Source organism: Aricia agestis, chromosome 22 (genome assembly GCF_905147365.1).
Source record: "Aricia agestis chromosome 22, ilAriAges1.1, whole genome shotgun sequence".
NCBI classification, from domain to species: Eukaryota; Metazoa; Arthropoda; class Insecta; order Lepidoptera; family Lycaenidae; genus Aricia; species Aricia agestis.
Window position 1 is genome coordinate 6,339,073 of NC_056427.1, and position 15,662 is coordinate 6,354,734.

Genomic DNA, 15,662 nt, shown 5'->3' on the forward strand with positions numbered 1-15,662 from the left:
GCCGGGCCCGGTCGACCGGAGAAATAACACGTTCTCGCAGAAAAGCGCTTGCGTTGTTTCACGCCGGAAAAAAAAGGCCGGAAACGCACCTGCAGCTCTTCTGATGCTGCGAGTGTCCATGGACGACGGAAGTTGCTTTCGTAGTCGTTTGCTCGTTTGCCCCCTTTTTTCATTAAAAAAATTAATAATAATAATTACTCCTACTATTACAACTACTACTACATTTTTAATGTACAATTTTAAAAATAAATTACAAACCTAATAAAACCGTGTTAAATTAAAAAATAACACCACAACAGGGAAAAGACCTCAAAAACGGTGCAAAGTAAATGAAAATCACAATGAAACGTAAAAAGAATTACGACAACACATTATGCGAGACAAAAGGTAAGCGTGAAATGTGTTATTTTATCATTGGTTCCGTGGGTTTTTATAAAAAACCATTTCATAAAGTTTCTATGAGGGTGACATGCTCGCAAAGCGAACAAACCCTCTTTAATAAATAATGAGAAAAAAAAACATAAAGTCTGGTTTAATCATAAAGTTAATATACCTAGCGGAATAGAGCAACAATCTCGAGCTGTCAAACGAAACCGAAATTGGTTTCACCTGTGTGTAAAAATATGTGTATACACTTACACAAGCATGATTGAACATGATTTCTATGAGATTAAATTGTCAACTTGCGGCACGTGCCGACTGGACGTCAAAAAAAGAGTGCTGCTGTCATGTATCACACGTCTCATTTTACCACGCAGTGTTACTGATAGTGACATTCTCTTGCTCAGGCCTTTGTTTCTCTATTCCGCTAGGTATATTAACTTTAGGGGTTTAATATTAAAATCCAAAAATGTGTCTGTACGCAGTATGCTAACTCTTAATGATTAGATTGTGATGGCTGTGTAGAGTTTGAGTCTTGGAAAAGAACAAAATTTTATCACAAAAAAACGTACGGCTTCCGCACGGTGAATCTAGGTAAAAAAAACTTGAGATGTGTCAAGGGACACCCGAATGGAACGAAGTTAATTCTTATGTTCAAAAAACCTGTATACATATACACTCAAAAAAGAAACATCTAGTTGACGCACAGAAATACTTACTGTCAACGCCCTCTGCCCCAACATGCAAGTACTAATAAAAAGCGTCGAGGTCAAATCAAGGTCAAATGTCGTTCTGTCCAGCCTTCAGATATACGCCGAACGCGCGATAAGGACTTCGTTCCAAAAATTGCGGGCAATATTTAGTAATCTCGTCCGTCCGTCCGTCTGACTTCCTGCATGACTGTCTGTTATCTCTTCACAGTGAGTTAGCCCTTAAACAGTTTTTTTTTAGATACTTTAAGCCCCAGAAAAAAACATACAATAGTTTTTATTCCGAAAACGTATACGGTTTCGACACAAAGTTTACAGGCATCATGAATCTTCTTATATATAAAATTCTCGTGTCACAACTCACAATGTTAGTTACCGCACTCCTCCGAAACGGCTTTACTGATTTTTACCAAATTTTATATGCATATTCAGTAGGTCCGAGAATCGGCTACTGGGTACTTTTTATATTGATAAGTGCATTTGTTGAATAAATAATAGTAAATTATTATAACTCGAGACTGACGGCCACCATTGTTTGTGCGACGGGACAGCGATGGACGTTGCCATGGTGCCATACTTATTTAGTCACTTCAATAAAATAATACGGGCAAAATACTTTATATGGCAAAACAACGTCTGCCGGGACAGCTAGTGTAAGCTATATATTTCTTGAAACAACATTATTTTATAGCATTTCATTCAAATTTCTCGCCTCGATTCTTTGCAAGTCAAAGGCAGTATTACACTTGCTCTAATTTTTAAATGCAAAATCTGTAACCATGTCAAGCTGACGGCGCGGCGCGGTCGGTGTGAAACGGAGCGGGTTCTGTATAATTAGATTTTATACAGGTGTAACGAAAGTAAGTGATAAAACTATAGGGGGCGTAAGGAAGTGTATAATAATAATAATATCTTTATTTCAGGCCAACTAGTCCATATTGTGCAGCCTAACAGTTACAGATTATATTACATATTGACAATTATATATATATATATATATATATATATATATATATATATATATATATATATATATATATATATATATATATATATATATATATATATATATATGTAATTGTATGCAAGTTTAGGCTATTTCTAAACATACATACACCACCAAAGTTTTTTTTTGGTGGTGTATGTATGTTAACCTCCGTCTAAGTCAGGAAAAAGAACATCATACAAACAAAACTACACCTAATCTTTAATCATGATGGATTTTCCATTGCCCAAGGGAACCCTAATATTAAGGGTCATTGTATAAACAGGGCGAGGGCCCTCGGGCCCGGCATTATTTCGCCCCTAGATAATACACGACTTATACCTTTTGTGAAATTGTATTTTCAGCTTGCGTATGGCTAAATTATTGCATCGGTATAAGCATCAATTAACAGAAATATCCTTGTACCGTTGTTAATAATGAAGGTTTCCACATCAGTTTCGGTGACTGTTGCCGGTTTCATTTAAACTAGCTATGCAGAAGTTATGGTGCCGAGGTGTGTGCGCAGTTACAAGAGCATTCTCTATTCCTTTACTGTCATATCCATCTTCTTTAACTGTAGTCTCTATCTTCTTTTACTGAAGCTACGCAGAAGTTATAGTGCCGAAGTGTGAGCGCACAGCACAAAAGCACTCTTTATTCCTATACTGTCATGACCCATCTTCTTTTACTAGTCTCGCTGGTCTGACTTTAATGGCCACCAAAATCGGTGTGCTCTGTGTATTTAAAGAACCAGTAGCTGTCTCGGCAAACGTTATTTCACCGTTAAATGATAAGTACACGACTTCTACCTTTTGTATCGTTATTGTATTTTCAACATACGTATGGCCAAATTATTGCAGCGCTACAAGAATTATAAAAAAGTATCCTTGTACCGTTGTTAATAACAATGCCTCCTATAGTAGGAGGTAACTAGGTTTCGTTAATGACGTTTAAAACAGGCCAGCTATGCAGAAGTTATAGTGCCCAAGTGTGTGCGCAGTACAAGAGCACTCTCTACGGTCATAACCTTTAGTGGAACGGATGGTCTTTCATGATTTCTATCAAGTCGTGTAGTTTTTATCAGTATTAGTGTTTATAAAGTTAATGTAGTGATTTTTTGTATTGCACACACACTTGGACACTATATTATTACGTGTGCGTTTGATGGCTTGGTTATATTTTCATACTAAATCAGAAATATTATGTGTAGTAAGTACATATCTCTCGTTTTAAAATAACCTCCTTTTTGGAAGTCGATTAAAAAATTTAACAACACTTTTATCGATATTTTTTTCAACACTATCGATTTTTACATCCCTAGCTGATGCTTGTTAGCACTCGGAAAGGTAATTAATACAGAGGCCAATTAGTGATGTGCCGTCGTCAATTGAAAAAAAATATATATCTTTTTTACACAAATTGAATTATTTTAATTAGAATTTATAGTGTACTTGTTTGAGTGATATAGTTCTTGTAAAGCGATGAATCCATACTAATATTACAAATACGAAAGTTATACATGGGAGAGCCATGCTTCGGCACGAATGGGCCGGCTCGACCGGAGAAATACCACGTTTTCACAGAAAACCGGCGTGAAACAGCGCTTGTGCTGTGTTTTGCCGAGTGAGTGAGTTTACCGGAGGCCCAATCCCCTACCCTATTCCCTTCCCTACCCTCCTCTATTCCCTTCCTATCCCTGTCCTCCCCTATTTCAGTCCCATTCCTACACTCCCCTATTACTTTATTCCCTCTTAAAAGGCCGGCAACGCACCTGCAGCTCTTCTGATGCTGCGAGTGTCTATGGACTCCATGGGCAACGGAAGTTGCTTTCCATCAGGTCCCCCTTCCATCATCCCTTATTTCATAAAAAAAAACTTTTTTACACTTAAACCACTTAACCAATTTAGATGAAAATTAGTGTGATCTGCATACCAACTTTGAATCCCGAGAAGGAACATATTATTAGAATAGTTTTATTCCGGAACTATAAACGAATCGCGGCATGACCAAATTGCAGGAGTCATCCATACTTACAAATGTGAAAGTGTCTGTCTGTCACCTCTTCACACCCAAACTGCTAAACCAATTTTGCTGAATTTTGGCACGGAGATACTACACACGGATACACGGAGAAAAATGTACGGTTCTCATGCGACAAACGAAATTTATCGCAACGGAGGTTGGGGCGTCATCTATAACATCCCTTAACTAATTAAAAACTCTATAAGGTCGAAGCCAAACGACTATTATATATAACGTATTTGTGAGTTGTGAGTCGCAGAATTTCGGCTGGCAGAAATTCTGCTGCATTCGGTTTCATACAAAAGCGCTGTTTGATTCACACGAACGTAATTTTGTGAGTCATGATTTGTATGAAAATTGAAAAGGTTTACGCGACCGAAATTCTGCGACTCACAGCTCACAAATTACGCTCGTTTGGCTTCACCCTTTAAGAGCCCATATGACCCTAACTTGACTACATACTTTAACCTAGATCTCAAAATCTGTAAGGTCTAGAAAACTGATTTTTTGACACAAGTAACTTCAGTTCATAAAGATTAAATGCTCAAGACGAAAACACGATTACTCAAAAAATGCTCGATAGTTTTTTTTTACAAAAAACCTTGTTTTAGACACATTTTTGCTTGGATCTTCGAAGTTTGCTGTCTTTTCTTTAATATTTTTTAATATCTAAAGAGGTATTGATAAAACCTAAATTTGCTCAAAACACTTTTTTCATAATCATTATAGTTCGTCTTTTATTCAAGTAAAACTAACTCGGCGATGATTCCGCGCCGTCCTTTTTTACCTGGCATATGAAAGACGGGCGTGAGTGTGAAGAGAGAATGACGATTTAATATAATAAAAATACGAAAGAAGGATTTTTAGTCAGGTGAGCTCTTAACAACTTACGTACTTGAAATGTTAAAAATAACTTTTAATGCTTTTACTAAATAGCTCTCAAAGTGTTCGATACGGGATTACGTTTTCCACGGCCCAACAGCGCGTGAAGAGAAAACTAATTGAAAATTTATTAATTTTCCACCATTTTCACCCCCGGGTGAATTTTTTAAAAATCGCTCGGAGCTACCTAAAAGCTGTGGTAATCGACTTACGTAGCTGGTTTTTAGCAATTATTTTGTACGTGGGTATCGTACATTCATTTTTTTTTCATTCAGGATCCCTTCTATCTACGTCCTTGCGACTGAAAGTAGGTACATCTCATAAGTTAATATACCTAGCGGAATAGAGCAACAATCTCGAGCTGTCAAACGAAACCGAAATTGGTTTCATCTGTGTGAAAAATATGTGTACGTATACACATACACAAGCATGATTGAACATGAATTCTATGATATTAAATTGTCAACGTGCGGCACGTGCCGACTGGACGTCAAAAAAAGAGTGCTGCTGTCATGTATCACACGTCTCTTTTTACCACGCAGTGTTACTGATAGTGACATCTCTCTTGCTCAGGCCTTTGTTTCTCTATTCCGCTAGGTATATTAAGTTTATGGTACATCTAAATCAGCCTTTCCTAAAGTGGGAGATAATGCCCCCTTGTGGGCGCTGAAGGTCTGAAGGAACCCAGAAAAAATTGGGGGGATTGTGTAGAGGCTTGTGGGTTGATTTGTAATTTCAATTCATCTAGGTGCATTTTAAATTGAAACAATGGGGGGCGCTAAAACATAATTTGTTCTCAGAGTGGGCAGTAGACAAAATAAGATTGGGAACCCCTGATCTAAATCAACTGATTTGTTTGACGTGGGAGAGCCATACTTCGGCACGAATGGGCCGGCTCGACCGGAGAGATACCACGTCCTCACAGAAAACCGGCGTGAAACAGCGCTTCCACTGTGTTTCGCCGAGTAAGTAAGTTTACCGGAGGCCCAATTCCCTTCCCTATCCTCCCCTATTCCTTCCCCTTCCCATCCCTACCCTCCCCTATTACCCTATTCCCTACCCTCCCCTATTTCCTTCCGTACCCTTCCCTATTCCCTTCCCTACCCTCCCCTATTACCCCTTAGAAGGCCGGCAACGCACCTGCAGCTCTTCTGATGCTGCGAGTGTCCATGGGCGACGGTAGTTGCTTTCTATCAGGTGACCCGTTTGCTCGTTTGCCCCCTTATTTCATAAAAAAAAAACTGATTGTAATCATAAAAAGTTTATAGAAATACTTTTCCATTTATCAGGGCGAGCGAAGCGAGCCCTAGTATAGCCCACAACCTGTACATTTTGTGGTACACTTTACGGAAAAACTATTACGTCTATTGATTTGTGCTTATTAGTAATTTTCATTTATATGTAGATGTGTTATCATCATGTAGATGTGTTATCATAGAAAAATTAGGGAAATTTCTGATGAAGACACGGCAAGACTAGTTTATTTTAGTTATTTTCACAGTAGAATGTCTTATGGTATCCTTTAATGGGGAAACGCTGCCGACATCAATACAATTTTTGTGCTGCAGAAGCGAGCTATACGCTCAATTTATATTGATTCAAATTTATTCAGAAATAAAACAATTTTTTTTTATTTATCAGTCAGTCAAGGTGTGACGACGCGAGCGGCGAGCCCTCACAAAGCTCTGCTTTTAGCTAGTATTGACCTGTCATATAGTTTTAATATTAATAACTTACTACAAAGAGACGGACAGACATCAAAGTCTTCTTGTTCTTGTTTTCTATATTTCTTTAACCCCATTTGAATCAAGTTAAAGTTACCGCGATTCTTAACTTACAACTGATATGTGAAATCCCTAAAGACCTTTTTGGATTAAGCAGGTCCCATTCAGTTCTGGTGTTTTCTATCCCTTATCTCTTAATCCAATGTGTTTTGGAATGTGGGGTTTATTTATTAACTATTACCATAAGCCTAACTATAAACTAAAGTTTAATTCAAATCCTTTAATTATAAAGAGGGAGACAAAAAGTATTTGTATTGTAAAAAAATATCTAATGTGTTTTTGGATGTTGGTTCATTTACATTAATTCAAATCCTTTAATTATAAAGTGAGAGAAAAAGTATATTTTGCATTGTAAAAAAAATATCTAATGTGTTTTTGGATGTTGGTTCATTTATAACTAGGTGACCCTGTGAGCTTCGTATCACTTCCCTCCTAACATTTCAAGAATATTTCAAAAATTATCAAAATCGGTTCAGCTCTCTAGCTTTAGCGAGACTAATAAAATTGAAAATTCATATTTATTCATAAACATGTGATTGTAAGTATGTCAAACTTTCCCGCAAAAACTACTTAGCCGATTATCATAAGGCGATATACCAAAAAAAAAAAAAAAAAAAAAAAAAAAAATAGTCAAAACAACATTTAAATACGAGTATATACCTCGACTAGGCAACGGCTAAAAAATATTTTTTTAAATTATACCACTAAGGGCCAAAAAGATTTTTTTTAATTACACCCCCAGGGGGTAAAAAAAACAATTGTTTCCCTTACTACACATCGCGATGTAGGAATCCACATATTTAATACAGAGAAACAACGGGAAATAATTATTAAAGTCCGAGCAATGCACTGAACCACATAATCCTGGCTTAGCTCGCACTTTATGCAGCAGGTTGCCAAATTTTGCTTCGTAATTAAATTTGGCTTACATTTTTTACCCCCCCGGATTACATTTTGGTAAGTGCAAATGGATTTTTATCCCGGAAATCGGCTCAAGATTATTTTTAAAGAATTTTTTACTTGGTGAATTATTCAGTTGGCTACAGTTTTCGTGTGCAAAGGAAAAACGAAAATATTTATTCATTTGAACGCTATTTTGTTTAACATGTATTTAGAATTGTACAAAATTCAACCTTATTCAAAATTTGTTAAAACATAATCAACCACCAATTGTGTAAATTATAAAAAAATCGAACACCTTATTTACGATGTTCTAAATAGAGACTCAAAATTCACCTCCTAAAGGGGTTGAATTGTAGTTTGTATTAAAAAAAATTACAAAATCTATTTCATCCAAGTTTTTCTCTTGCTCATAATATATTTTAAACTAAAAATATAAAAAAATAACTCTCACCTTTGTCTCCCTTCATCTCTTGGTTGCCTCTATACCAGACCACTTTGGCTGCCGGCTTGGCATTCCTAACCTGGCACTCCAAAGACACATCCTCCCCCTCCCGTACCTCCAGCTTCGAGTTGTGGGGGTGGGAGACTATCTCCACTGATGTGGGCGGCGCTGCAACAAAAAAATTAGGGGGTAAATTAAAAAAAATGGGGTGAATTCATAAAAATATTTTTTAGATGTTAGAATTGTAAATGTCTAAAATGGCTTGCAAAAAAATAATCAGAGGATGTATTTAAAAAATATTGGGGGGCGAATTTTTTGAGATAGTGGAATTCACGGAGTGTCTAAATAATATCAGACATAATTCATACCCCCTTATTAATAAACATTGTATAAGCTTAGAATAGTTATGCAGTGTTTTGTTCCTGTCACACAAGTGACATTTTTAATTGGATTGTAGAAGACAAAACATTGTATAACTATTCAAAGCTTATACAACGTTTATTAATAAGGGGGATAGAGTTTAAATGACAGCATATCACTAAGCATATATCGCACAGCAAAATTGGTATACTATAAAAAACTATAGCTCAAACATACAGAGACACATTTTATGAAATAACAATTCTGTACGTTATAATATCTTTGTCATATTACGGTAGCTTAATTTCAGCGAAAATAAAGCTTTTACGGGTTTAAAAAAACGAAAACAAAATAAAATTGCTGCAAATTATATCAGTGTTGCCATTTAAAACAACAATTCGTCCAAATTTGCCCCGAGGGTGAGGTTTTTATCGCGAAAATATTTTTACTGCTCCCATAATACTGGTTATTCTTTGATATTTGATTATGGGGTGCAAAATTGTTGTTTAATTTGATTATTTGACAAAATCTGCAACACCGGAAGACATACAAGTGCTTTTTAAACCTTAAAGTAGATGCCCTTTTACGCTCATGTTAACTATATGACACTGTTTAGCATACCATAATAATAAAATTAACACCATAGTAAAGAATCTAGTCTGCTCGTGAACGTATTTCATACTACATTTACTAAAATAAGCGTTATTTGACGTCGCATTTCTTTATGACCATGTTCATATCAACTGGTGCCAATCGTGGTTATTAGTCATCATGGGCTAACAACATGAAGGAGGCCTTAGCAGAAAAATTTTAGATTTTCTAAATCATCACACACACTATCATTGTAGGGTTCAACCTAGGCCGGTATAAATAGTCAGTACTCAAGATGCATCTCGGTCTCAAGACACGGTTCGGCTCTATGATTGGTCCAAATTTTGACAGCCAACCAATCACAGGGCCTGAACCGTGTCTTGAGACCGAGTTGCATCTTGAGTACTGACTATTTATACCGGCCCTAATGCGAGAAGACATAAAATAACCTCTTCCCCTTCCTCCCTTCTAATTTCTACCGGAAAGCTTCAGATTTTCCAAATAATAAATTTCCCCCAAATAATAGATTTTAATTACGGGATTCTCCGGATCCGAAGCCGGATCTAATTAAAATAATTTCAATAAAGCAGTTATTATGTTCGGTTACATAGAAAATTTAAATTGACGGTGGATATTGGAATTGTCTTTTGATCGCTAGGGAGGGCTTGTGGACTTCGGTTGCGGATTATTTCCTGCTATTTTGTTATAATACCTTTTGTATATCGCTCTGGTATTTTGTTATGATGCCTTTAGTTAAAAATATATATTAATAGCTAAGCTTTAAAATAATTTAATTTCTTTCAATTTCTCAAACATAATTTGTTAATATTATTGTTCGAAATGTTTTAACCCTTTTTTGATTTTTAGGTTGTGTTAAGTAAAGAGCAAATAAATACTATAAAGAGTCTAATAAGTGTTTATCTGAGAAATTTAGAATGTTAGTTAGGAGCTAAGCTATTTTTCGACGGTTATTTTGTTTGCTTAACAAAAACACCATTGGATTTGGCATTTGACAGACCTTACGTTTCACCAGCGATTTATATATTTCTATTGTACCATATTTCTGTTGCGAATAACATATTAGTAAAACATACAAAATATTAGTAAGTTTTAACCGCCATTTCCTTTAAAATGTTGTTTAACTGTTGCTATTATTATATAGCAAAAAGCTTAACTTTTTTAGCAACATCTAAAATAATTCTGTTCCATCAGTTCTGAATTCCGTCTACAGTAAACGAATCGCTTTTGGATATAAACATTTTGCGAAAAATACTATAAATTCACAATTTACTCAAGTTTTCAACCGAATTCTAAAAACTGGAAATACCGAAACCGAAACGCCGAAACCGAATATTTCGCGTAACATCACTAGTTCATTAACTGGGTACCTGGTCACTGTGGTGTGAACCGATTCTAATGGAATCGATACCGTTATTAGAATCGGAAAATGGTGAGTGAAAAGTGGTCGCAGGTTCGAATTTTAGCCTCCCTATGGACGTAACAATTTGGTTGTTTCACAATGCAGATTAAACACATTGCTAAATGCATATTAATATTATAAATGCAAAAGTGTGTTTGTTTGTCACCTCTTCACGCTTTAACTACTAAACCATTTTAAACCGCAATGGTGTGACAGAGATAGACATACACCCCTCTCACCCGCCAAAATAAATATTTGTGCAAACGAAATGGGATTTTTAATTAACTTTTATTCCGGGCCAGGTGGCTTAGTAAATAGAAAGTGATATAGTTTGTCTAAATTGAAAACGAAACACATATGAATACTCGTGTGCGTTTCGCTTTCCTCTAGTGCAGTCATTCTCAAAGTGTGCTTGATTGGAGTCCTGTGCGCCTAGCAAGCGCATAACGTTAACGTAAATGCACGTGCATTGCATTACGCTCTTACGTTTTAGACGTGGGAGAGCCATGCTTCAGCACGAATGGGCCGGCTCGACCGGAGAAATACCACGTTCTCACAGAAAACCGGCGTGAAACAGCGCTTGCGCTGTGTTTCGCCGAGTAAGTGAGTTTACCGGAGGCCCAATCCCCTACCCTATTCCCTTCCCTTACCATCCCTACCCTCCCCTATTACCCTATTCCCTCTTAAAAGGCCGGCAACGCACCTGCAGCTCTTCTGATGCTGCGAGTGTCCATGGGCGACGGAAGTTGCTTTCCATCAGGTGACCCGTTTGCTCGTTTGCCCCCTTATTCCATTAAAAAAAAATGTACAGTTTCCGCGCTATTAATGAATTTTGACACCAAATAATTCACGAGCAACATCTCAGTTAAATGATCAAGCGAACAGGTGGTGTATCATTATGAATTACGCACACACCTGGACATTATAAAGCAAGTACTGCGTAGCCGAATGTAATCATGGGTAAGAAACCAACTCTTGTATTGACTGTTGTGTGTGATGATGATGGTAATTATGATGATGATGATGAGTGTTCTCTGAATCGTAATTAGCTGTCGACACACCGAATTCGGTATAATACCGTGTTCCTTATAACAAACATACCGTGTGGTACAAGTAATGAGTTATAGCGATTGAATATTAAACTCATTACGAATATCCTTACTAATATTTTAAATTCGAAAGTCTTTTTAATCTACATGCTAAACGTCTTCTTAACCTAAAAGCTAAATCGATTCAGATAACATTTTGTATGGAAATACTTTGGGAGACGGTAAAGGACATAGGATAGTTTTCGTTGCCAAAAAATATACGGTTTCCGCTTAGTAAACAAATTTTAGCGCAACTAGCGGGCGTCATGTAGTGATACATTCAAGCATTTCTCGTTTTGCTGTGTAGGAATTAGTTCATCGCACGAAAACTGCAAGTCTTTTTTGGGACTCAAAATATCTTCATCATTTCAGCTGTTTAACAGACAGACATATTGTACGCTTTCAAATTTAAGTAGTAAGTATTTAAAGTAACACATAAAAGACTAGACTTTGTTTGGTTATGACCCATGACATTTTTAGTCATACACAGCCTATTAACCCATTTTCACAAACAAATACTCCAATCCTCACACTATTATACCAAAGTATACTTGTCACAAAATCGCTACCTCCTACAACTTAAGCCTAACAGGATATTACTGTGGCGACCGTCGGTTCTGCTCCCCTGCCCCCGTACAAAGCGCGCCCTCCCCTGTATCCTCGCGCCCCGCTGCCCCCCGCTGCGGCCAGGGGTCGTCAACTAGGAACTTTTGTTATTACAAATAGACCTTTTCTTGGCCTAGTTTTGAGTTAAAAAGGAGTTCCAAGCTTGTGTCTTAGGCTTGTTGGTAAATGTTTAATTGTTTTTGTTCATGTCTTTGTTGTTAAATGTAATCTAACTTATTCGTACTGTCTAGTTAAATAGGTATGATTATATATACACTAAAAATACCCAACTTGAGAGTTCGTTTATTAGAATGCGAAACTCTCAGGAACTACAGGTTCAAATTGACAAAATATTTTTGTACTATATATAGTCCAATAATCGAGGAAGGCTAAATCCATACTATTTTTTTTTTATGAAATAAGGGGGCAAACGAGCAAACGGGTCACCTGATGGAAAGCAACTTCCGTCGCCCATGGACACTCGCAGCATCAGAAGAGCTGCAGGTGCGTTGCCGGCCTTTTAAGAGGGAATAGGGTAATAGGGGAGGGTAGGGAAGGGAATAGGGAAGGGAAGGGAATAGTGAAGGGTAGGGAAACACAGCGCAAGCGCTGTTTCACGCCGGTTTTCTGTGGGAACGTGGAATTTCTCCGGTCGAGCCGGCCTATTCGTGCCGAAGCATGGTGTCCCGGGACACAGCGCAAGCGCTGTTTCACGCCGGTTTTCTGTGGGAACGTGGGATTTCTCCGGTCGAGCCGGCCCATTCGTGCCGAAGCATGGTGTCCCGGGAAAGAAAATGGGATAGTTTTATCCCGGAAAAATATACGGATCCTGCTCGATAAACAAATTTAGGTTTAGAGTTTCGCGCCTCAACTAAGTTAAACAGTGCCAAACAGCTTCTCTCACGTTTTAAAGATCTAAATCTCAGTCTAGGTCTCTCCAAAGCCAGTCTTTGAAGTCTAGATACAATATCAAACACTGACATCTATTGTATGAACACAATATCCGATTTCGTCCATTGTCTTACACGCCAAACAGTAACTTTAAAAGTTAGCGAAAATGAATTTCTGAAATGTCACTCTAATGGGAGTTTGTCTTTCTGTCACTCCGTCACCTTATGAAGCATAAAAACATAACGCTAAAATGCCCCAGTGTGTGCGCAATACACAATAGCACTCACTCTTCTTCAATTTAAAAGTTAGCGAAAATGAATTTCTGCAAAGTCACTCTAATGTGAGTTTGTCTTTCTGTCACTCCGTCGCCTTATGAAGGATAGAAATATAACGCTAAAATGCCCCAGTGTTTGCGCAATACACAATAGCACTCACTCTTCTTCAATTTAAAAGTTAGCGAAAATGAATTTCTGCAAAGTCACTCTAATGTGAGTTTGTCTTTCTGTCACTCCGTCACCTTATGAAGGATAGAAATATAACGCTAAAATGCCCCAGTGTTTGCGCAATACACAACAGCACTCTCTCTTCTTTATCTCAACGAGACAGGTGACGGACGCGACCGGCGAGAGATCAGGCACAGGACTTCACATGATCATCCGACCGATCATCGAGTAGCAAATTTCAGCAAAATCGGTTCAGCATCGGTCAGCTCGACTGAAGAAATACCACGGGCTCACAGAAAACCGGCGTGAAACAGCGTTTGCGCTGTGTTTCGCCGAGTGAGTGAGTTTACCGGAGGCCCAATCCCCTACCCTCTCCTATTTCCTTCTCTACTCTCCCCTTATTCTTCTCTACCCACCCCTATCACCCTATTCCCTCTTAAAAGGCCGGCAACGCACCTGCAGCTCTTCTGATGCTGCTAGTGTCCATGGGCGACGGAAGTTGCATTCCATCAGGAGACCCGTTTGCTCGTTTGCCCCATTATTTCATTAAAAAAAAAGTGAAAACACGGCAGCTGCAGGCACTCTCTTGTAAAAAGAGATATAATAAGTATTTCCTATTTCATAAAAAAAGCAGCGTGGGCGTGAAGTACCAGGTATACAGACAGACAGCTGTCTGATTTATAATATTAGTATGGATACCAGACCGCGATTTTACTAAAATTCACATAAAAGACAGATAAACCAGGAGTTCTCGGATAATTTATGCCCTCCTCGTAAAAAAGTAATCTAAAAGGTTAACAAAGGGGAAGGCAATTAGGTGTACAACGACCCTTAGCTTAATACGAGTTAACAAATATTAACCTACTTTTGTAAGTCGGTTAAAATAAGTTACCTAATTTTTCAGCCTATTGTAGTACGTTGCGCAGAAAAAATGTTTGAATCGAGGAAACCAAACACTTTTTTCTTGTGTACCTTTCCGAGCCTTACCTAATTTAATCGAGATCGGTTCAGTGGGGTTAGCTTACAGAGGTAACAGACAGACTAGACAAACTCTCACATTTAGATTATAAAGTAAGTAATAACAATCTATTGACTTTTTAAATCAGATCTATAGTTTAGGCTATATCATAAAGAAACATTGGGAAAAATGCAGAAAAACACCTAAATCTCTACCGCTTATGAACTCGCCGCCGCTTATCGCCCCGCCGCTCTCAGACCGCAAATTTACTCAAGGTATTATAGACTTACAGTTTAATACCTTGAACTGAGACAGCAACAAACACGAAAACCGTTACCGCTCATGAAACCGCTACCGCTTATCGCTCCGCCAATTTTCAGTGCACACCCTTATTTAAGGTATTGATGTACCCTGAGGCCTGCCAAAGTAAGATAAGGTCTAATTAAACCTTAGGAAGTTTTTCTTCATCCATGTTTCTTTTACTGAAGACTTTTGTGGGAGTTTGTAGAGTTTCATCCCGAGTTTTAGAACGTTTAGTTTGTGGTGGAATTTAAGTTTTGATCCTGCAGAAGTTGATTTGCGGTATAACAAAACTAAGTGATATAATACTTAAGGGTGTGTACTGTCCGTTATACAGCGTATAACAAAAGAAAGTCAGACTTTAGGGTGGGTAGTGGGTTTATGTCACTTATACGGGGTGTAAAAAAACTAAGTGACTTTAGGCTGTGTATGTGTCTCTTATAGAGGTGTAATAAAATAAAGTGACAATACTTTAGGGTGAGTATTTGTCTCTGACATAGAGTTGAACTGTGAAAGTGGCAGCCCTAAAGTTACTGTTTTTATTTAATAATTGTTTGGGCATATTCATGATGTTGGGGCATTTCTCACAGAGATATAGCAGTCAAGTCAACTCTTTCAGCACTACTACTTTCACAGTGGACTCTATGTAAGGGACACATACATACCCTAAAGTGCGCTTAATTTTTTGACATCCTTTATTTACATGACTTAATTATTTAAGTGCCAATAAAATTTATCTCCAAAGATAACTTAAAATTGCGACTGCTATACAAATTTGACCGCTACGCCCAACCACATAAAGTTTACCGAACTCTACTGAACCAACTGGAGTATTTTCTAAGACTTTTCTCCATCTGATAAGCAGTTCTAACTTTATGGGGCTGATTAAGTTGGCC

The 15,662-nt window shown here is 37.6% G+C and overlaps 1 protein-coding gene across 3 annotated transcripts in view; it reads right to left on the minus strand.

Annotated features, from left to right (window-relative positions):
* The window catches only part of LOC121738159 (nephrin), a 269,086-nt gene that overhangs the window by 121,171 nt on the left and 132,253 nt on the right, over positions 1 to 15,662 (minus strand). For all 3 annotated transcript variants that reach the window (XM_042130052.1, XM_042130050.1, XM_042130051.1), the window contains exon 5: positions 8,119 to 8,277. In XM_042130052.1, coding sequence (XP_041985986.1) covers positions 8,119 to 8,277 — 159 coding nt within the window. The remainder of the gene's footprint in view (positions 1 to 8,118; positions 8,278 to 15,662) is intronic.